The sequence below is a fragment of the Mirounga leonina genome, unplaced genomic scaffold (assembly GCF_011800145.1).
Source record: "Mirounga leonina isolate KUSES-001 unplaced genomic scaffold, KU_Mleo_1.0 Mir_165, whole genome shotgun sequence".
Lineage (NCBI taxonomy): Eukaryota > Metazoa > Chordata > Mammalia > Carnivora > Phocidae > Mirounga > Mirounga leonina.
In genome coordinates, this window is record NW_023270415.1 from 78,255,393 (window position 1) to 78,277,668 (window position 22,276).

The 22,276-nt window shown below is 53.4% G+C and overlaps 1 protein-coding gene across 1 annotated transcript in view; it reads right to left on the bottom strand.

The window, feature by feature from the left end:
• Positions 1–12,590, bottom strand: part of COL22A1 (collagen type XXII alpha 1 chain) — a 226,482-nt gene extending 213,892 nt beyond the window's left edge. Inside the window, exons 1-2 of the mRNA XM_035012273.1 lie at positions 12,473–12,590; positions 8,117–8,683 (exon numbers count right to left, since the gene is read on the bottom strand). Of these exons, the coding sequence (XP_034868164.1) occupies positions 8,117–8,683; positions 12,473–12,590 (685 nt within the window). The remainder of the gene's footprint in view (positions 1–8,116; positions 8,684–12,472) is intronic.
• Positions 12,591–22,276: the final 9,686 nt, after the last annotated feature.

Consider the following 22,276-nt stretch of genomic DNA (forward strand, 5'->3'; position numbering starts at 1 on the left):
ACAGATATACCTGTATCTATATATACGTGTGTATGTATATATGGATGTATACACACCCCTGTGTATGTGTGTGCAATATGTATGTGCATGTGTGTGCACACGTGTGTACATTTGTGTTTATGTGCATTTGTGTGTGTGTGTATGTATGTGTATATAGTAAAAGCAAACACTGCATAGCAGGTGCTCAGGGCCACCCCTGAACCAAGTGCTCCCCACGCCCCATTATATCCTCACAACACCCTATAAGGTAGGAGCGGTGCCAGGACCCCCTTTGTATGGCCGCATATGAGGCCAGTAAGAGGCTAGGAAGCTGAGGGTTGGGAAGCAAAGCTGGGCATGCCGGGTGTCGGCTCGGGCGAGGCGTAACCCCCCCGTCCGCACCTCACTGTCGATGCACACCTCTTGTAAGAACGGCCTGCAGGAACATACACACACTGGCACACGCAGAGTTCAGCACAAGGAAGACACTATTGCACCATCAAGGGAAACCAGGACCCAGAAGCAACGTGGGGGGCGGTCCGTTCAGAGAGAGCGGAGGGTATGTGGGTTCGTGCCCCTCCCAGCGCAGCGGGACACACCCCCCTGGGGCCCCATGGAGGCTACAGACAGAACAGCTGGGTTTGACACAGGAGTTCCTCGGTTTTAGGGAAAGACAGGAGTCGGGCAGGGACATGCTCCAAACAGCTCCCAGGGATCCGCTCCAGGCCTGGGCCTGGCTGGGCACAGCTGGGAGACCGTCCCTCTTTCCCTGATGTATGCCAATGACATAGAACTGATGGGTGGATTTCAGTTTTTCATCATTTTCAGTCACTGTCTAATAAAATTCCCCAGCACATAATCAGAATTAAGTAACCGCATTACTATTTCTAGGGGATGAGCTCAATCAGGACAAGGTTTCCCAGGAGGAACTCCCAGTGACCCTTAGGCAAAGGGCGGGCGCGGCCAGAATTGCTTCTTGAGGCTGATGCGGTCCGAGGGCCAAGCCACAAACATCCACATGGCGACTCCAAACCAACAGCAGATGCTGCCACAGACTCCTCCCGGGCCTTTGGGTCCACCCAGAGGACTAGCTGGGTCTGCGGGCCACACACACACACACGTTCCCAGGTGTGTGTGTGTGTCCTGACCTCCTGGCCTCACCACCAGTCTCTGGGCAGGCAGAGGGACGTGGGGATGAAGGCAGATGTGTGGTCAGGAAGACCTGGTCACTGGAGACAAGGCCAGCAACAGGCGGTGCCTTCTCGGATGGCTAGAAGACTCAGGTTCAGAGGGCCCAAAGAAATTCTCAGGCTGGACCTGCCACCCAGGCATGCCGACAGCCAGCCCCCAAGCCCTTCCCTTGGGCGTTATTGCTGGGTCTTCAAGGGGACAGATTATTCCAGGGGTTTGAGGTGGACTCTGCTTCTGGCCAAGGAAAGACTCATGGCTGGATTCCTTCCACTGCGTAAACTTGGGAACGTTAAGCCAGCAAACTAAGCCTCAATTTACACCTCCTGAAGCAGGGGATGACAACAGTCTCCTTCTCTCACACTCCCCTCCAGCACCCAGAGTGCCTGCCTACCCCAGGCCCTTGGCTTTCACCGCTGCCTCTGCCTGGAACTCGGGATGTGGACTGTTGCTGTTCAACCCAATTCTTCACGAGGGGCCTCTGGAAATGTCACTCTAATAGCAGGATCACAGATGTCTCATTCAAGGAGGAACCCTGTGCCTCAGAACAATGTGAGAGAACAGGGGATTGATTAAAATGTGTTAGAAAAAATAACCCAGTACTACAGAGGTTCCTTAAAACACCCACGGTTGTGACACGGTATGGTTAAAGGTCTACCCAGTCCACTCCCAATTACATCAGTAAGTTGTGTTATTTACTGACGATGCACTACGAAAAGAAAAAAAGGACACATTTTCAAGTGAACCTAATAATTCACTCATTTAGAAGGTGAAATTTCCTGTTGATGACCACAGTCAAGAGCACAGCGAGCCCTCGACGGCCAGAACACCCAGGCCGGGGCTGCCCTGCACACTGTCAGAGCAGAGGAGGGCGTGAAGAGACCCTGGCCCCCCCACACAGGGAGCGGAGGCCGCAGGGCACCCACTAATTAAATGCAGAGCTGGGGCGTAGATGCTGACCTTTTCCCAGTGAGAGCCACAGGTGAACAATAAAATTAATCTCCCTGCCACACGAAATAAGTCAGTGTCCCTCTGTCTCCTCCCCCCACCTCCCCTGCCAAGGCCATATTGGTAAATAGACCATCCAGCCGTCCAGACTTTCTCTGGAATAGCAACACAGCTAAGCACAAACACACCGGCAAGAGAGAGAAGGACGGAGAGAGGGTGCCCACGTGTCATACGACAAAGCACCACAGAGCACGGGAGAGGCCACTCGGCCCCAGCCCAAGCCAGCATCTCAGCCTCGCTGTCCGAAAGCTAAAAGACAGACCCCAGGACAGTGCCTCCTGCTCATGGGGAGAGGGGAGAGAGGACCACCACTGGGTGTCCCCAGAATAGAAGGAGGCGGAGGTCTCTCAGCCGTGGCCGGCTAGCATTCCACAGGCTCACCCCCGGCCACCCGATAAGCTATATAAAGGTTGTTTTGTGGCTACGACCGAGCCCGGGGTGGAGAAAGCTCTTAATTACAGCCAGTGCTCTGGGGTTGGGCCCCGTCGGCAGCCTCCGCCCCACACACTGCAGGAAGCCAGGCTGAGACTAAGTCCCCTGGGGACCTGGTCAGGCCACAGAGGCAGGAGCTGATGCCACGACACAGAGGCCCCTCCCTGCACGAGCCCGAGGCCGGGGGGACAGTGAGCCGCGCACCGTTAGCTTCATTCACGGACTCGGCACACAGCCACTGGTCACCGGGTGAGCCAGGCCGGCGAGAAGCACTAGCACGCTTCAGTATTAGAACTCCAAAGGATCGCAGAGGGGCAGCCTGACGGGCCCGACTCCCAGGCAGTGGGCGCTGAAGGGAATGGACACTGGAACCCCTGTCCCCACACTGCCCCCTCCTCAGCTCACCCAGTCACTTCCAGCTGGGCTTCTAGACCAGACCAGCCACAGCTCACAGCCCCCAACCCACGCTGCCTCAGGGCCCCAGGGGGCTACTGCACCCCCACCCCAGACACAGGCCCCTCACTTCCTGTGCACTGACCTGGGGTTCTGCTTCCCCTCGGAAGGGCAGCCCTGGCGAGCCTGCTGTCCCTCAGAGCCGCCCCTCCACCCTTCTGCAGCCAAGCGCTGGATGGAAAAGCATGGGCTCTGGATGCAACCGGACCTCAGCTCGGCAGGAGCAGCATCAAAGGAGAGAGCTGTTGGGGGGCGGGGAGCCTCACATGTGGACTTCGTATGTAATAGTAAAATTTCTAGCAGCCACATTTGAAAAAGTAGAACCAGGTGAGATTAATTTTACTACTATATTGTATGTATCCCCAAATCTCCCAAATATTCACATTTAAATACATGATCAGTAGAAAAGATATTCGTGAAACATTGTCATTCTGTCTACAAAAGCCAGCGTGCAAAGTCCTGTGGCACTTCTCGGTTAGGACCAGCACCCGACTGGTCACGACCCCCCCGTGCTGGCCAAGGCAGGTCTGGGGCTCCCTGTGTGCAGAACTCAGCATCGACACCGACTCACAGGGCTGGATGCGGAGCGGGGCGAGAGTGGGATGCGAAGTGCTGTCAACGTCTGGTGCTCAGAGAACAGCAAACTCCCTGGTTCTGTTCACGCCAGTGGAGCCCGGTCAGGGTCCTACTCCTCTGCATCTGCCCCACCAGAGGAGGCAGCGTGATTCAGCCCATCCCAGCCAGCCTGCCTTTTCCAGACCCTCATCAACCTTCAGAGTCTAACCATTTGTCTCTGCTCATCAATATATAGATAAGTTCAATATTTCAGTTCATGTTGGGTATGATTTCAGGTTTGCAGAATATTCTGAACCTTTGCATTTGGAAGGGGCTAGGTCATTGCGTAGGTACGTCTAATGTGTACAACTCAACAGCAAGCACAGAACGAACCCCAGGTTCCCACCCTTGATTTCCTTTAAACAACATTTAGGCGGCTCCTTCACACCCCAGGCTCTGTTCCGGGCACTCGGAAACCGCAAGGAACAGACTTTGCCCTCACGAGGCTTGTTCTTGCGTGTGAAGGCAGACCCCAGGCAGATAAACTACCAGACATGTGAAATTGCAGGTGGTAACCAGGGTCCACATTCCATCATGTAATTAGCTGCCACGTTCCTGCTGCCTCGAGTAGACAAAAGCTTCTTGAGGACAAAAAGAATGTCAGATCCCTCACTGCATCCTGGGAACTGGGAACTGGGCACGGACCCCAGCAGAGGAATCACTCGGTGTGCAGTTGCTGAATGAACGAACGAATGAATGAATGAACAAACGAACGAACGATTACTACAATGCTCTGCTGGGTTGCTAAAGACTGCGTGAATGAATGATTTGATCGAATCCAATGACTGCTACAACGTATACCCACTGAATGAATGTATGAGTAGGTCGGATCGAATTGAATGACTGCTACACCAAAAACCCCACATCGTTCGTCTGTGATTTTCCAGACCATCAATATGAGGCCCCGATTCAGAAGAGCCCCTGTTTGGGTTCCAAAGTCACCCAAAGATCTCTCCTGTGTGTGCAGGGACTTCTGGTCATGTGGATTTTGTGATGCTCCTTGATTTAATCTTACTAGATATATTTCAGCATGTTACTGTTAGCTATTTTATTTTGTTTTGCTTTCTTTCTAATTGAAGCAATTGTAAGGGGATTTTGTTTCATTTGTCATCAGAATCAAGCAGGCCCCTCGTCAGCTTACAGCTGTATTTACAAAAACGCATTCCCTTTAGACGACTGAGCATAACTTACATCTTACATCTATTTAGGTTTTTGGAGGAGCCTGGCTACTGTGAGTTTTCTTAATGTCATCATGGCGGACATGTGGTGTGCCCGGCTGGCTGGCATCTGGTTCCCCTTCTCTTGGTTGCAGCCCCCAGTGTCCCTTCGTGGGTCAGTGGTGGTGGTGACTAGGACGGGGTCATGTGGTTTCCACCCCAGTCAGCCTCTTTCCACTCCGAAGCCACAGTGTTGGTCTGGGGAGAGCTGCAGGCCCACGCTCGTCCATCAGACTGAATCCAGGCCCGCTGGGCCATGGTCTCATCCCTCCTGGCCCTAAGATTCACCACAGGTAGCCCCAGCGTGCCCTCCCACACCTGTTTTTGCTTCCTCTGCCCTCCCACCCCAGGAGGCTGGCCCCTGGGATGACATCACCTGGCCCCTTGTGGGATGGTGTCAGACAGGCTTGGGCCAGGGGAGGAAGGGAGAGGAGGGGAGGGGAGAGAAGGCGGGGGCTTCCTTCCTGCTCCCTCTAGGCCACCACTGAGGAAGCAGCTGTCCTCCATGAGGTGACTCCAGCCGCCTCCCCATCTTACAGGGCTCTGGGCACATTTCCACCCTTGCCATCAGCCCGCTTCGCCCGCTGCCCGTTTCCGGGGGCTCAGTATCGCTGAACGACCTCAGCCGTCTCTCGACAAAGCCTTCATCAACACCTCTGCAGTGGACCATCCATGCGGGGACCCGGACACACAAGCCCTCCAAGAACAGAGTTAACGCCAAGGAGAAACCCAGACACGGAAGGAGTGGAATGAGCCCTGGTCTCCTCATTCAAGCCCGCCTGACCTCTGACCTTTTCGTCATGCGTGATATAAATCTGCAGGTGGGTCCTCTACGGCCTGTGATGGAAAGCACTGTCCCTGACTCAGAAGGTCAGTGCGGGGCACAGCGGGATGAGGCCAGCGCATGGAGGCCGAAGGCCTGGATTCCGTCCCCAGCCCTGCCCTTCTATTAACTGGGCAGCACAACCCAGTGACTTCACCTCTCCAGGGCCGTTCCCACCATTCCCAGAAACATGCCCCGGGCACAGAAATTCTTCAAAATCGAGATTCTGCCTGGCCGACGTCCAGAACCTGTCTGAACCAAGGCTGCCAGTGGGCAGGGTCTAGAGGAGTCCTGCTTCCCAGCGCCCTGCATCCAGGTGTTCTGGGATCACAGCAGGTACACACACTCCTGAGCCACCACGCTGGACTTCTGCCTCCTGGCTGGGCCTGGGGCCCGGTGTCTAGCTCTCATCAGCCCAGAGGCCAATCCTGAGCCCTGGGCCTCCCAGGCTATCTCTCCTGCCTTCCTGCCCTCTCCTGTCTTGGCTGTGGCACCCCGATGGCCTACTGCTGAAGGCCTAGCAGCTGCCCTTCCCAGGAGCTCAGCATGCTGCATGCTCGTACCCATGAGAAGGAGATCACCATAATCTATGTGATTGTAACGAGGGTGAAAGTTCACGGCCGATGCCTCACACACCGGATCGCTCTCCTTCACCTAGCCCTCAGGGCAATGTCCTCATCTGTAGAACAAGGGTTAGTCCTCAGCGCTCTATCCCCAGCCCTGTTTGTTCTCGGAATTTCTCCCGCAGTCCCATAAAGGGTCTCCTTGTGTCCTGCGGTCCTGCCAGCATTCCATTCTCACAGATTTGACGGCGTCATACCCCTGCACAAAACCCTCCCACACCTCATCTTAGCACACAAGCCCTCCTTTATTGAGAGCCTGACAATCATACAAAGCCACCAACCCCAGACCGCTCCTTGACCACAACTCCAGGGCTCCATTACACTTCCCTGACTGTGTCATGCCATCCCTCAATCCCTCATCCTATGGCTCAGACGTGTCCTTCTAAAGGGTCTAAGCACCACCTCCTCCAGGAAGCCCTCCGTCATTCTCAGGTCATCACTGAACACAACCATAGTAGGACCCCATGAGAGTCTGCAGCACCTTTATTAAGGTCATCCCCACAGTATTATATCCCTTTTTATGTATCTTTTTCACCATCTAGACTATGAACACTCCAAGAGCAGGAGTTTTGTCTGATCTTTTTCCACAGGCCCAGAAATCAGCACAAGGCCACACAAAAACTAGATCCCCAATAAGTATGTATGAGTAAGTAAGTGGAAGTGGAGATTAAGTGAGCCAAGGGAGAAGAGTCACAGAGCGGTACAGAGCCCAAGGGCGTCAGGTGTCAGACACAGTTTAGCTGTTTTCTCCCAGGGCTGCTAGCGAGGCCCGTCCCTGGGCCCGGGCCCCTGCTGCTTGCCAAGTCACGCCCAGCTGTCCCCACCGCCTGCCACAACCCCAAGGCTTCCCTGTCCCCGGCAAGCTGTGACCCTCTGAGCTTCTCCCCCCCGAGGAGGCTCAGTCCCCAGAAGGAGTCAGCAAGACAGAGGCTGAGACCCTGCTCCCAGCCCCCACCTGCTGGCCCAGGGGAGGGGTGTCATCAAACACTGCTCATGACCCAGGAAGGACAAATGTCACCCCAATGAAGCGGGCAGAACAGAAGCTGGACACAGACTGATGCACAAAAACCCACTTCACCCTTCTTGTCCTGTGCAGGAGGCTGTCCTGAGAATGACCCAACAAGGGTCTTGGAGGTCAGCCTTCAGGGTCAGAAGCCGGGGGCTGTCAGCTCCCTGCCTGCTGCCCAACCCCCCTCATCGCCCATCCCCAGCCACAGTCAACAGATTCCAGACCACCTCGGGTTATCTCAGAGGGCACCAGGTCAACAACACTTGGCCTCTGGGATAAGCTGGGCCTGACCATCTCCAAACTGCCGATTGGGGATCACAGCTACAGTCCAGAAGCCTGTGTGTGCCTACTTCCTTAGACCTGTCCCTGCAGTCCGTTGGAAGAAGAAAGGGGCCTGATGTATTTCACCTGCCATGAGCTTTAGGAAGGGCTTTGGAGCGGGCTCTGACTTGAACAGCCCTGTAGGTGAGATGTGTTCCCACTACAGAAACGGAGATGGGACTGCCAGGCATTTGACCCACTCCGGGTCTCTCGGGGTGGATGGGGCTGAGAACCCGGCCCTCTTTAATCTCCTTCCCGCCTGCGCCCTAGAGGCGGAGCCTGGGAAGGACCCAGGTGTGCGCCCTGCTGGGTGCAGGGAGGACTGGTTTTCTGCTTTCCTCCGTTACTGAGCCCCGGGCCGGTGCGCTCTGGCGCAGCCCTGACACCTGCCAGCCGCGCAGCTCGGGGGCTCCCCACTGCTCGGGCCCCACGCCCTGCGCACACTCACTCTCACACAGGCGGCGTCTCAGCTTGCCACGGATCTTGTCGATGGCGTTGAAGTCGGACACGTGGAAGACGTGGGCGGACTTGGGCTCCGAAGCGATCTCCTCCAGCTCCTCCTTGAGCGCCTCCCCGACGCCAACGGCGAAGATGCGGATGCCCGCACGGTGGGCGGCAGCTGCAGCGTCCAGCACCAGGTCCTGGCTGCGGCCGTCGGTCAGGAGGATGGCCACCTGCTTGAAGGCATGGTCCCCCGGGCGGCCGCCGGCCTGCGGGGAAAAGCTGTGGCGTGTGATGAAGCGCAGCGCGTCGCCCGTGTTGGTGTTCCCGCCGTGGTAGGCCAGGTGCCGAGCCGCCGCCTTGACTGCCTCCCGCGAGCCGAACAGGCCCAGCTCGAAGGCCGTGGTGGGCTGGTCGCTGTAGCGCACGACCCCCACGCGCGTGCGGTCAGGGCCCACCTCGAAGGTGTCCACCAGGTTGGCCACCCACTGCCGGACCTTCTCAAAGTCCTCCTTGCCCACGCTGGAGGAGGTGTCCAAGAGGAAGACCAGGTCGTAGTGGACAGTCTTGCAACCTGCCGGGGGGGGGGGGGGGGGGGGGAGAAGAAGGGTGACCTGGGGCAAACGGATTGGGAAAGGTCACACTGGCTGGGGGCCTTAAAGGTCCGAACCTGGCTTTCTGAACTGGCTTATGATGATGAGCGTCCCCAAGGTTGCTGTGAGATCCAGCTGCCAATATGTGTTCTTGCATATAAAGGGTTAACGTTCATGGAACACCGCTCTATCAGTTTCTTCAATAGTTTTTATTTTGGTTACCAAGTGACTTGTTTTTTAAACCTACTGCAAATAACGCGTGCTCATTTCAGAAAAGGCAATCGAAAAATGTTTTAAACACTTAAATTTCCATCTACAGAGGGGTCACGCTGTTAACTCACAGTGTATACACCTAATTATTTTCTATTTCCATACAGTTACTAATGCACGTGGGACTGTACCAGACACACTGACACATAGCTGTTTTCCCCACATCTGGCAATATGCTGGAAACCCTTTCCCAGTGTGGTGATGCCGGTTTCCATGGATGCAAGATGCCATTGCACAGAGCATGTAATTTATTTAGCGTTAGATGTTAAAATAGTTTATAGTATTCCAATATTATAACTCATATAAAATATATTGCACTCATTTTAAATATAAATTTGTAGAAATTCTGTCATGCTTTATAAAAATAGCGTATTTTGATGTATAATATGCTTCTATTTTTATAAACTTTGTAAGTTTTATATAAACTATACAATGCTTTTGATTAAACAAAATAGGACACTATATAATTTATTTCTGATCCTCAGGGCAACCCTGTGCTGAGAGCTTGCTCATCTCCATTTCACAATTGGTAAGATGAGGAAAAGGGTTTCTTTCTACACTCCAGAGAGCTGCACAAACATATAAGGGAACCATCAAGAACCATCAGAATCTTGCAGAATCTGAGGCTTGTTCATATCACCAGCAGCAACTGACCAGCGCCTGGCAAAAACATTCGTCTAGTAAAAACAAAATAAAAACAACAACAAAACAGTTTGTTAAACTATCATGTTGGCAAAAGTATAAAAAATCCCATGGTAGCCAGTGTGCAGGAGAATGTAGTCACCTGTTCTACCACTGGCCATGGGATCTGTCACACCCATTTTCAGGGTTTTAGAAGCCTTATGAAGGAGAGGGTTTTGGATCCACCACTTCCAAATTTAGGGATTTACCCTGGTAAAACAATCAGACGAAAAGGAAGAAAAATTTTTAAAGATATCTAAGAAGTTCATGCAGCACGGGCAAGCAAAATCCTGGAGCCCAGCTCCATGCTCCCCCTACGGAACTGCTCACACGACCATCGGCTGGGCTCATAGGGCACAGAGACCAGCACCCGTGGAGTGCTGGCTTGAAGGAATTCTTATTTACCAACACAGATACATTCTCCCAGTGTCTTGCTGGGTCTGAAAAGCTGTGTGTCAATATGATGTCTGTGTGTGGGCTTGTGCCTGTATGCATCAGAGGACCTACAAAAAGGAATGCTGCTTACCTCTGGCAAGCAGAACTGTGGGTAAAATTTATTCTGTATTTCTGATGTTGTATTTATAAGTAATGAATTAATTCAGAAAAGAGGAAAACAATAACCCTGTATTCACACACACACACACGCACACACACTTCTCCATCCCACCCTACACCAGTGCCTCTCGTAAATTTTCCGTACATACTTTTACCCCGAGTTTCTAAAATCCAAGTTGCAATCTGCTCTCGGGAGCAGAGGTAAATCCCTGCCTTCCCAGGATTGCTCCCTAACAGGATTAGAGCTTTTGGAGTGTTTGCCCAGATGTGTGGACTCAAGAGATAACTCCTGGGGAGTTTTCCTCCTTGACACAAAAGGTCATCCTTTTGTCTTCGGGACAATGATGCCCCAGCCTGTGCAGGGTAATTGCTGCTGTGGGCCAAGCAGGACCCAGCCTGTGGGCTGTAATCCCCGAGCAAATTTAGGTTAAGGCTGCAGACAGTTCATTTGTTCCAGAGGCCTCACCCAGGGGCCCTCTGGCACTCTGGTCCATGCTCTCCTGGGGGCTAGGGAGCAGACTGCATGGTGTGTGCATGAGAATTAGGTGTGCTCTCTCGGGAAGGGCTCTGACCTCGACGGGATGCCCTCGGCTCCGCCACGGGCAAGAGCCACGTGTGTGAGCCCTGACGGTGAACGCTCTCCACTGGGTTGCTGTTTCGCATGCTTTAAAATGAGGGCTGGGAGGAGATGGTCCTTGGGCCCTCCCTGTGTGTCGGCTGTGTGTGCTCTTGGGCTCATCTCTGTGGACACAGAACCCGACACTCCTCCCGTGAAGACCAGGCCATGCGTGGTCATCACTGTCTCTCCAGCTAGCTGGGCTTTGAGAGGCTCAGGCAGAGTGAAATACAGGAGGGGACTTGGGAAAAACACAGGAACACAAGGTCTGGGGTTTTTGCCCGTGTCCGCTTCCTCGGCAGGCTCGGGGAACACAGCGTGGGCTCAGGCGGGCGCTTCCTTGTGGGCACCCTCCTCACCTGCTGGGGGCTTTGAGCGGTCTTGGCCTCAGTTCCTCATCTGCAAAACGGGGTGGTTTCGCAGCCAGGTGCTCGCCCTGCCGCCCTGGGGCCCGTCCCAGGAGGGATCCACCTGTGCCCGGAGGAGCCCAGCATGCAGCCTCTGTGTCGGTGCCGAGACCCAGACCCGCTCGTGTTCCTGAGCCCTCCTTCGCGTCTCCCCGCGGATGGCACCTTCCCCAGGAGGCCCTCAGACAGGTGGGCTGGACCAGCATCCCGTCACGCCTCACCCCTCCTGCCCCTGCCGCCTCTTCTCCAGCGAACTTCCCACTCCCCCATCTCCTCCAGAGGCGCATTGTCCTTGCGGCCCCGGCGCCTCTTCTGGCGGGCCTCCAGTGTGTCCATTTCTGCTGGAATATGCCCCCAAACCCTTCACAGGACAACGCGACACAGTCCTACCCCTGCCCTCTGTCCCCAGAAGCCTGCAAGCACTCGACAGAGACAAGCTCACCGTGCGCTGTGTGGTCCACTCGGGATGCGGGTTCCGACAGCTCGTCGTTCTCCCGCACTCTCCCGCATCCACGCTCTCACAGACACACTCCCCTCAGACTCTCACACTTACACTTTCACATCCGCTCGCACCCACACACGTGCTGACAGTCCCACACTCTCACTTTCACTCAGTCACACACGCCCCTCAGACACTCTCACACGCCTATGCTCACCTTTACACTCACTGTCACACGCTCACCCTCAGACTTTCACACTCACATACTCCCTTTTATACACTCCCCAGCTCTATCACACTCACACACACATGCTCCCACATTCACACACTTTCTCACACCCCCACACACTCACCACACTCTCACACTCGTGCACTCACGTCTACACACTCCGACAATCTCAGACCTCACACGGTCACACACGCCCTCCGACTCTCACTCACACGCACACTTGCATATACTGTCCCCAGCCCTACCACACACTCACACACCCACACACTCTCGCTCACACAAGCACATGCCCTCGCCGGACGACTGGCTACCAGCCACGCCGGCGAGTACAGCCGACAGTCACACCTGCCGGGTGGCCCACCTCCCTCTCTCACGCCGTCAGCGCCCAGCGCGCTCACAGGCCACGTCTGCGCCCCACGCTCTCACACGCACACGCACTGCACTCAGACGCTCACACGCTCACACGCACGCTCACTCCCCGTCACCCATGCACACGCATGCTCCCGCGCGCGGACACCCACACCGGCCTGGCGGCTCGGCGCCCAGCCCCGGCTCATTCCTCGGCGGCCCCACCTGCCCTCTGGGCCTGGCAGCCGGGGTCCCAATGCCACAGCAGCAGCAACCACAGAAGGCAGGCCGTGGCGTCGCCTCGCAGGCCCGCCACGGCTCTCCCGCGCTCGGGAGCACGCATCTCTCGGCCGGGAAGGGACGGCGTTGGGATCTACTGGAACATGCCCTGTGTGGAGAAGAACACAGCTTCAGAGAAGGCTCTCGGGGCCGTGAAGCCAAAGAAGCAGCCCCAGGCCCGTGTGCGAGGCAGGCCGCGCCCTGGCCTCCCATCTGCCTTCGGCCCCCAGCAAATGCGCCCCGAGGACCCGCCGGGCCCCTCACTCCCGGCCACGCAGGCCCACCCCTTGGCAGCAGCACCACGTTTTGATTGTAATCTCTGCTTCTGGGCATTTAACAGCCTGTTTCTTTGTTTAATATGCTGTAAGAGGGCACCTTGGTACCCAAATCATGGCCCATATGTAATTATTTTCCTAGAGCAGGTTTGTAGGACAACACTTAGGGCATCATATGAAATCTTGTGAAAGGACCCTGATAGAAATTCTCGAACTTCTTTCCGAAGAGGTTGTACGGGCTCTCACTGCCTCTAGCCGCGCGGGAGTGTGTGGGGTGTGGGGGGCCCCCCTCACCACATCCGTGGCAGCTGGGACACGGTCGTTCCCTCCATCTGCCGGCTCTAAAGGAGAGACATTGCTTTTTCCTTTCTATGCATTTCTTTGACTTAGGACGCTTATTAGCTAGGTGTATTTCTCTTTCTGCATATTTTATTTTCATGGGGACATCCATTTTAGAAAGTAGTTGTCACTGTTAAAGCCAAGATCCAGGAAAGGGGAAACAGGTTATAGAAGTCTGAGATATTTATCAGTTGCCCTCACGTGCCGGGTGCTGAGGGCAGGCAGATGAAGGACACTGAACCCCCACCCTCAAGGGCGGTCATTGACACCTGGAAAACAGTAAGATGTGGGCCCTGGGCACCGGCACAGGGACGTTCAGGGGTGATGGGAGCACTGGGACGGTGCTGTCACATGACCATTTCAGGGGTAGGCCAGGCCTCCTGGATGAGTGACAGCCAAGCCAATTTTAGAAAACTGAGTAGGACTCAACCAGATAAAAGCAGGTGATAGTTACAGTCAGAGGGAACAGCATCTGCAAAATCCCAGAGGAAAGCCAAGGCATGGCACTAGGAGAACGTCCCCCAAGCAGGACAGGTATGTGGGCTCTTCTCTGGGCAGATACCTGAATTTTCGGTCCTGTCCCCACCACCCTCAGGGAAAACTGCCCTCATCACTAACGGACCCCTTGCAAGTGCACAGGGCACATAATAGCCCCCTGACAACACCTCGAAAGCATCATACTAAGGAGGCAGCCACAGGAGCAAGAAGAAAGGCACTTTCCCAAAACGGTACATGGAGGGGCAGAGGCCAAGGTTGACCAGAGGGTGCAGGGGGAGGAGAGACACAGAATCTCAGCAAGTCCAGTGGGCTGCCCACCCCTCTCATCCTTCAAAGCTGTAGGTAAGTGTGGACTCATCTGCCTCGTTCATTCTGCTGCCCGAAACCAAGAACAGTTCCTGGCACACAGTGGGCGTCTGACAAATAAATACTAGATTTAGTGGTGAATGACATGGTCATGCTGTTATCTGAGGTGGCTAGGAGCCCTTCATTAGAAGAATACAGACGGGGTGCCCGGGTGGCTCAGTTGGTTGAGCGTCTGCCTTCGGCTGGCGTGGTGATCCCAGGGTCCTGGGATCGAGCCCCATGTCAGACTCACTGCTCGGTGGGGAGTCTGCTTCTACCTCTGCCCCTCCCCCTGCTCGTGCTCTCTCTCTCTCATGCTTTCTCTCTCAAATAAATAAATAAAATCTTAAAAAAAAAAAAAAGAAAACAGACATAACCATAGTGTCCAGTATTTTCCAGGGCTCAAGAAATGTGGTCATTTCCCTCATTGTTGAAAATGGGTGGAAGCAGGGCAAAACCAGAGTTTCTAGAGGAATCTTGGTCATGCATCTTCCCAAATACACACACGAATACAGAAAACTGCAGACCAACATCCCCTATGAATGAGATGCAAAAGTACTTAACAGGAGACTAGAAACCCAAATTCGGCAGCACACTGGAAGGGTTATACACCATGACCACATGGGATTCACCTCAGGAATGCAAGGCTGGTTCAACGTACAAAAATCAACGCATGAGATCCGAAGGGGTACGTGCACTCTGATGATTATAGCAGCAATGTCCACAATAGGCAAACTGGAAAGAGCCAAGATGTCCATCGACAGAGGAATGGATAAAGAAGAAGTGGTATATATATACAATGGAATATTATGCAGCCATCAAAAGGAATGAGATCTTGCCATTTGCAACGATGTGGATGGAACTGGAGGGTGTTATGCTGAGAGAAATAAGTCAATCAGAGAAAGACATGTATCATATGACCTCACTGATATGAGGAATTCTTTTTTTTTTTTTAAAGATTTATTTATTTATTTGAGAGAGCGAGAATGAGAGAGAGAGAGAGTACATGAGAGGGGGAGGGCTAGAGGGAGAAGCAGGCTCCTCGCCAAGCAGGGAGCCCGATGCGGGACTCGATCCTGGGACTCCAGGATCATGACCTGAGCCGAAGGCAGTCGCTTAACCAACTGAGCCACCCAGGCACCCCAATATGAGGAATTCTTGATCTCAGGAAACAAACTGAGGGTTGCTGGAGTGGTGGGGGGGTGGGAGGGATGGGGTGGCTGGGTGATAGACATTGGGGAGGGTATGTGCTATGGTGAGCACTGTGAATTGTGCAAGACTCTTGAATCACAGATCTGTACCTCTGAAACAAATAATGCAATATATGTTAAGAAGGAAAAAAAAGAAGATAGCAGGAGGGGAAGAATGAAGGGGGGAAATTGGTGAGGGAGACAAACCATGAGAGACGATGGACTCTGAAAAACTGAGGGTTCTAGAGGGGAGGGGAGTGGGGGATGAGTTAGCCTGGTGATGGGTATTAAAGGTGGCACGTTCTGCATGGAGCACTGGGTGTTATGCACAAACAATGAATCATGGAACACTACATCTAAAACTAATGATGTAATGTATGGTGATTAACACAACAATAAAAAATTTTTAAAAAATCAACCCATGAGTTGCACTGAACCAATAGAACAAAGGAAAACACACACGGTGAGCCCAAATGATACAGAAGCACTTGACAAAATCTAACTCCCTTTCATGATAAAAACACTCGTTACACTAAGACAGTAAGGAAACTTTTCAATGTGACAAAGGCCACATACAAAAAAACAGATAATAACAGACCCTACCTCACAGTGGGTTGTGGCAGGGGATTGCTGTAGGGATTGAACACTAAAACTGAACGTAAAGCCCTTAGCCTGATGCCTCAACCACTCTCAAGGCCACACAGCTGACGTGAGCCAGAGCCGGACTCTGTCACAGGCCTATTTCTTCAGGCCACCGGCCATCCATAGGGTCCCGCCACTGGGGCAAAGCCCGGCATCGGTAAAGAGCTTCTATGCTGAACACACTGCACCTCTCCATCCTTACAACAACCCCAGCCGGTGGCTATCGACATCCCCCTGTACAGGCGAGCAAGCTGAGACTGGGAGTGGGGGAAGACCCCCTGGGGCACACCCTGCTGGTGGGTGAAAGCCCACCCAGGGCACTCAGAGACAATCACCCCTGACTGTAAGCTCCCCTGGGGGTGTCCGTGCCCACCACCATCCCTCTCACCAGCCAGCTAGTTACCCCATCAGGGCCCAGGGAAGATTTGTGGAGTTAAAAATCCACAGTCTGGTTTTTCCCTCTAGAGAACAGGCCGGGGAGAGCATGCTGACCATGTGCACGGTGAGTGCGGTGCCTTTACCAACCCCCTCCCTGAGGTCTCAGCAAACCTGCAAGCTGCCCTGTTCCCCGACCTGGCCAGTGACGAACCTGGCATGTGCCCATAGCACAGACAACGTCACTCGGTGCAAGTGGCTCGTAATGGCAGGGATGGACTGGCGTCAGGCCCAGAGGACACCGGAGCCCACTCTCTCTCCCACAGTCACTGTTAACAAGGACCCCACGCTTACGAAGCACCAGGAGCCACCTAGGGCTTCACAGGTAAGAACTCATTTAATCTGAACAATAGGTATCAGGAGGTGCGGTTTGCTGAGTAGGAACCTGAGCACAAAGGGCTTAGCAACCTGCCCGGGACTCCATACCTCGGAGCCGGGACGCAGTCCCAGGCAATATGACCACAGGCCAGGCTCCTCATCACTCAGCAACGTTGCTTCTCTTGGAAGGGCTCCTGTGTCCTTCAGCACCTCATCAGCATGGCCCATGGGAAGGCCACGGAATGGAGACCGTAGGCAGGAGGACAGGGTCCTAGGGCTGATTCTCCCTACCCCTCCCTGCTTCTCTGCGGCTCTAGGTGGCTGTGTCCCCCCACACACTCTGGCCCTTTGGGGACTCTCTGTCCTTCCTGGCTCCAGAACTCATGGTCTTGGGCTGTGGAACCCGGCTGGTGCAACACTTCCAACTTAGGCACAGAAACAACGTGAGAAACGGGCAAAGCATAGAGTCAAAACCCAAATTCTGATCACCCAGTTCACAGAAAAGAAGAGAACAAGGACGCCGGGGGGAAAGGCAGGGAAGAAACCTGATGATACCCAGGAGGAAGAGAAGCTGGCTGAATCAGTCTGTTCACTGATGTTTCAAATGGTGAGCTGACCTTACAGACCTGGACAAACCCTACTTGGCTATGGTGCAGAACTCCTTCTGTATATATGTTTGTATTCAATTTGCTAGTATCTTGTTGAGGACTTCTGCATCTATATCCATGAGAGATACTGGTCTTTTTCTTTTCTTGGAAGGTCTTTGCCTGGTTTGGGGAGGTAGAGTAACACTAGCTTCATGGGGTGAGGTAGGAAATGTTCCTTGCGCTTCTATCCTCTGGAAGAGACTCTAGAGGACAGAATGGCCTTCTGCCCAGGAATATACATGGAGTGTTCACAACAAAATGCCTACTGAGGCAGGCAGGCCTGGTATGGGATCCCAGCTTTCTTCCTTAGCCGTATGAATGAGCATTGCAGCCCCATAAAAAGGGGGTGATTTCTACACCATCAGGGGTGCTGCGAGGGTTACACAACATGCTTTCTGCAAAGCACAGAGCACAGATGCTAAAATAGACCAAGTGTGCAGGAAAGGTGAGATTTGGGAGAGCCTGTCTCCCCACCTTCCCCAGCCCACCTCAGGTGGCAACCCCATCAAGCATGGGTGCCATGATTCTAGCTCTCTCTCGGTCTCCAGGCTCTGAGCTCTTTCCTGGGCTCAGCTGCCCAGCTGGCATGATGCAGGCCACACCCTGTCCCTGGGAGGCAGAGCCTGGCCATTAGTCTCCAAAAGTCCAGCAATTAATTTGCTGAGCTGAGTTCCTGCCACAAGCCAGCCCATTGCCATAGTAACCAGTGTTCCCTATCCAGGGCCCCAGAGAGAGGGGAGGGAAGACACTGAGCAGAACACAATTTAAAGGGAGAAAATGAGATCTGGCGCATTGGAGGGCAGCCCGGGCAGAGAGCGCACTGGGTCTGCACAGAGGGTCTGGCCGCTGCCCACTGCGGGGAGGGGCTGGGGGACCGAGGGGCTGCTGACATGTTGCCAGGGTGACGGGCGATGCTCAGGGCAGGAATCTGGTGGAGCCATAAAAGCATGGCTCGGGGCGTCCAGACTGAGCTCTGAGCCTCGGGGGCTCACCTGCAGGGCTGCCGGTGATGTCAGCTACACCTGCTGGTCAGATGGGGAGGAGGGAGCTGGGTGGCTTCCTCTCTGCCGGGGGAGCCAGGGAAGCACTGGAAAGCCTGAGTCCTGAATTCGAACCTGGCTTTGTGTGAGCTGGATCAAGCCCTCTGGGTCAATAAATATGTACCGAGTATCTCCTGTACGCTGAGGATTATCAGGGGCACTGGCTTCTCCTGGGGCAGCGAGCATCGTGATGAAGCTCCTCAACCAGAATCCCTGGGTTCAAATTCTTAAGAGCTGTGCAAACCAGGGGAGTCACTTCACCTCTCTGGACCTCAGCCCTTTCAGGTAAGAGTGGGGATAACAATACCTATCTCACTGGAAGAATTAACTGAATCGCTACATGTACAAAGCTTAGAAAGATGCCTGACCAGAGTGAGTACTGAAGGTACATTACTTTTGTGATTTTCTAATCCTTTGTTTTCTCACCTATAAAATGGGAAGGAGATCCCCTCCTCCGTGGATCTGTAGAGGAGATGAGGCAGTGAGTGGGGTTCTAATCTTGTATAAAGCCAGATGTTGGCCAACAGGGCCACAAACAATGTTGAGGGGAGATTCTCGATCTAAGCTACTCAGAATTCAGCTGAGGGTGACTGCAGGGGGCACTGGGAATCGTACTGTTTTACCGTCTAATTCAAGTATGTCCTAAATGCATGTTAACACTGACTCAGCACCAGGCACGTAGGATAGGACACTCTGTCCAGAGATGGCAGCCTCATGGTGGAGACAGACAAGCAAGAAGATGCTTACATTTCCATGGGATCAGAGCTCTGCTAGAGGGAAGGACAAGCACCTACCTCGGGCCTGGGAGGTCAGCAAAGGCTTCCTGGAGGAGGTGACATCTGAGTTGCGCCTGGGAAGATGAGTGGGGAGTAGGCAAGAGGACAAGGGTTGCCTTCACCAGCGATGACCAGTCTCCCTTTGAGGAACATTCATGGGATAAGCAAGAAGTACAGTATTGTGGAGGAGGGAATGAAGGCTGAAGGAGAAGGTAGGGATTTGGGAAGAGGAAGGCATTTAAATCTGAGGAAAGAGTGTTCATAAAGACAGCCTAGGGACTTGTGTGGTGACCCAGAGAAAGCGGTCAGACTGCCTGGAGACTTCCTGAGACCTGCGGAGACGGGTGGACGAAGCAGAGGGGCCAATGCGGAGGGGGGTATGGCATCGAAAGAGACATAGACCACCTTCCCAAGGATGACCGCGGACGCCATGATATGCGTGACTGGCAGGGAGTGGAGGGAGAGAGGAGGATGTGGAGGAGGGGAGTCCAGATTCCCATTTTGAACATCTGGAGCCAGTCACTGCTGGTGGCGGGGATGAGGAGTTCCCCACTGGACACACGGAATGAGTCTGAGGCACCTAGAAGGCAGCCAGATGGAGAAGTCAAAGGCAGACACTTGAGTCTAGAGCTCAGAAGAGGAATCGGGGCTGGGGAGACCCCTGGAGATGAGCAGAGGGAGTGCAAGTCAGAGATCTGGGGTACGGTGTGTCGGCGAGGGGCTGAGGACAGGAGCCGATCTCTCCACCTCCCATGCCACGTGGGCCCCTTCTCATTGCCACACCTAGTAATCGAAGCGGGCACACAGGGCACCCCTGTATTTTTAGTCTGTTCTCTGAACCAGTATTCTTCAATGGTGAGAGCTCTGTGTGTGGTATTTTTAACTAAGCAACAATGACAACAAACCTCAAGAGAATGGAAAGACAAGCCACAGAGTAAGAGAAAATATCTGCAGAAGACCCAGCTGCTGAAGAACTGTGATCCAAAATATACAAAGAACTCTTGAAACGCAACAATAAGAAAACAAACAACCTGATTTAAAGAATGGGCCCATGTTCTGAACAGGCACGTCACCAAAGAAGATACACAGCCAGCCAGTAATCACGTGGAGAGATGTTCCACGCCACGTGGCATCAGAAAACCGTAAAATAAAACTACATCCCATGACACACCTATGAGAATGGCCAAAGTCTGCGCACGGACAATACCAGATGCTGGTGAGGATGCTCACTCATGGCTCGTGGGAACACAGAATGACGCAGCTACACGGGAAGAGAGTTTAGCAGTTTCTCACAAACTAAACATGCTCTTCCCATGTGGTCCAACAACCATGCTCCTTGGTATTTACCCAAAGGAGCTGAAAACGTATGTCCACGCTAAAAACCTGCATGTGGATGTGGACGGCAGCTGCATTCACAATTGCCCAAACCTGGAAGCATTCAAAATGTCCTTCTATAGGTGAACAGATCTGTAAACTGTGGTCCACCCAGACAAGGAAATATTATTCAGCACTCAAAAGAAATGAGCTCTCAGGCCATGAAAAGACATGGAAGGACCCTAAATCCTTATCAGTCAGTGAAAGAAGCCAATCTGAAAAGGCTGCACATCGTAGGAGTCCAACTCTGTGACATTCTGGAAAAGGCAAAATCATGGAGACCGTAAAGGGACCCATGGCTGCCAGGGGGCTGGCATGGGGAAGGAGAGCACAGAGGACTCCTAGGGCAGTAAAAATATATGTCAAAACCTATAGAATGGCAGCTGATCCAACTGTCTGGGCGGTAACAATAGAACAATCTTACAAGGACACAGTGAGATACACGCAAACAGAACGGTGCTGGTTTCCACCGCAACGTGTTCTCTCTTCATAACAAACTGGTAAAGGGGTGTCAAGCTCAGGAGAGTTACAGTATGTGCCCTGGATCACACAGCCAGGGGGTGACAGAACTGGGGTTCAATCCCAGGCCATCGTGAACCTAGATTTGGGGTCTGTTTCACTGAAGCAAAAAGGACCGGTCTCTGTCCTCTGACAACAGCAGTGCATGCCTGGGTGCCTGGAGGGAGGGGAGGCAAGAAGGAGCCCGTGCCTCCCGCAGTCTTTGGTCCTGCTAACGAGCAAGAACATCCGTCCAGTCCTGTGTCCTCCTCAGTAGCGCAAAGCAAGATTTAAATGGAATCTGCTTAAACCCTACATCGCCAAAGCGCAGGACTCATCTGGCTGAAGGAGATGGAGCTAGAGTGAGGGATGTGGCCTCCTTCTTTATGCTTGGGGATTCAAAAATATTTCCTCTCTGTTATTGGGGGTTTTTTTCCCCCTAAGAAGATCCAGGATGCCAGTCGTTTCTCTCCCAGTTGCTACAATTTGTGAATGAAACTCAAGCTCTGTCTATTCTTCAAACAACGCGTATTTCTTAAACTGGCCCCCGGAGGACTTGGAAGGCGACCCTCACCCTGAAGCTGGCCCCTGATGCTTCACTGTTCTGCATGGTCGGTGGAGTCATTGATTTAACAACTCAGCAAGGATGCACCGCGTCCCAGACCACGTGCTGGGCATTTTCTAATCATTCAATCAATATCCCTGTCTCCGCGGAGCCTACTTTCTAGGAAAAGAGGAGAACGCGAAACAAGGAAACAAGTAAAGCAACAATACGGTTTCAGAGAAAAGCCGATTTGGGCACAACAGGATGAAGTGATAGATAGTGATTTGGGTAGGACAGTTTTTACACTTCGTTAAAAGGACAGTCTCCGGGCGCCTGGGTGGCTCAGTTGGTTAAGCGACTGCCTTCGGCTCAGGTCATGATCCTGGAGTCCCGGGATCGAGTCCCGCATCGGGCTCCCTGCTCGGCAGGGAGTCTGCTTCTCCCTCTGACCCTCCTCCCTCTCATGCTCTCTGTCTCTCATTCTCTCTCTCTCAAATAAATAAATAAAATCTTTAAAAAAAAAAAAAAAGGACAGTCTCCGATGTGGGGACATTGAACAGAGATCTGAATAATGGGAAGGAGCCAGTCATCCAGAAAGAGGGGTGTGGTGAGGGGTAAGAGGCCTCGCTCAGTTCCTGGATTCCTGAAACCAGCAGCCTGGGAAGTGGCCTCAGCCCTCAGATTCCCCCGTAGCTCATGGTCTGCACATGCTCACAAGAACCCAATAAGGCCCCTACTGCACAAATATGATCCATAACCTCGTGGATGAATCCTGCCTCCCTGCCTCTGGACAAAGCTCAGAGTGTCCCCCATCACAGACCTTCATGGG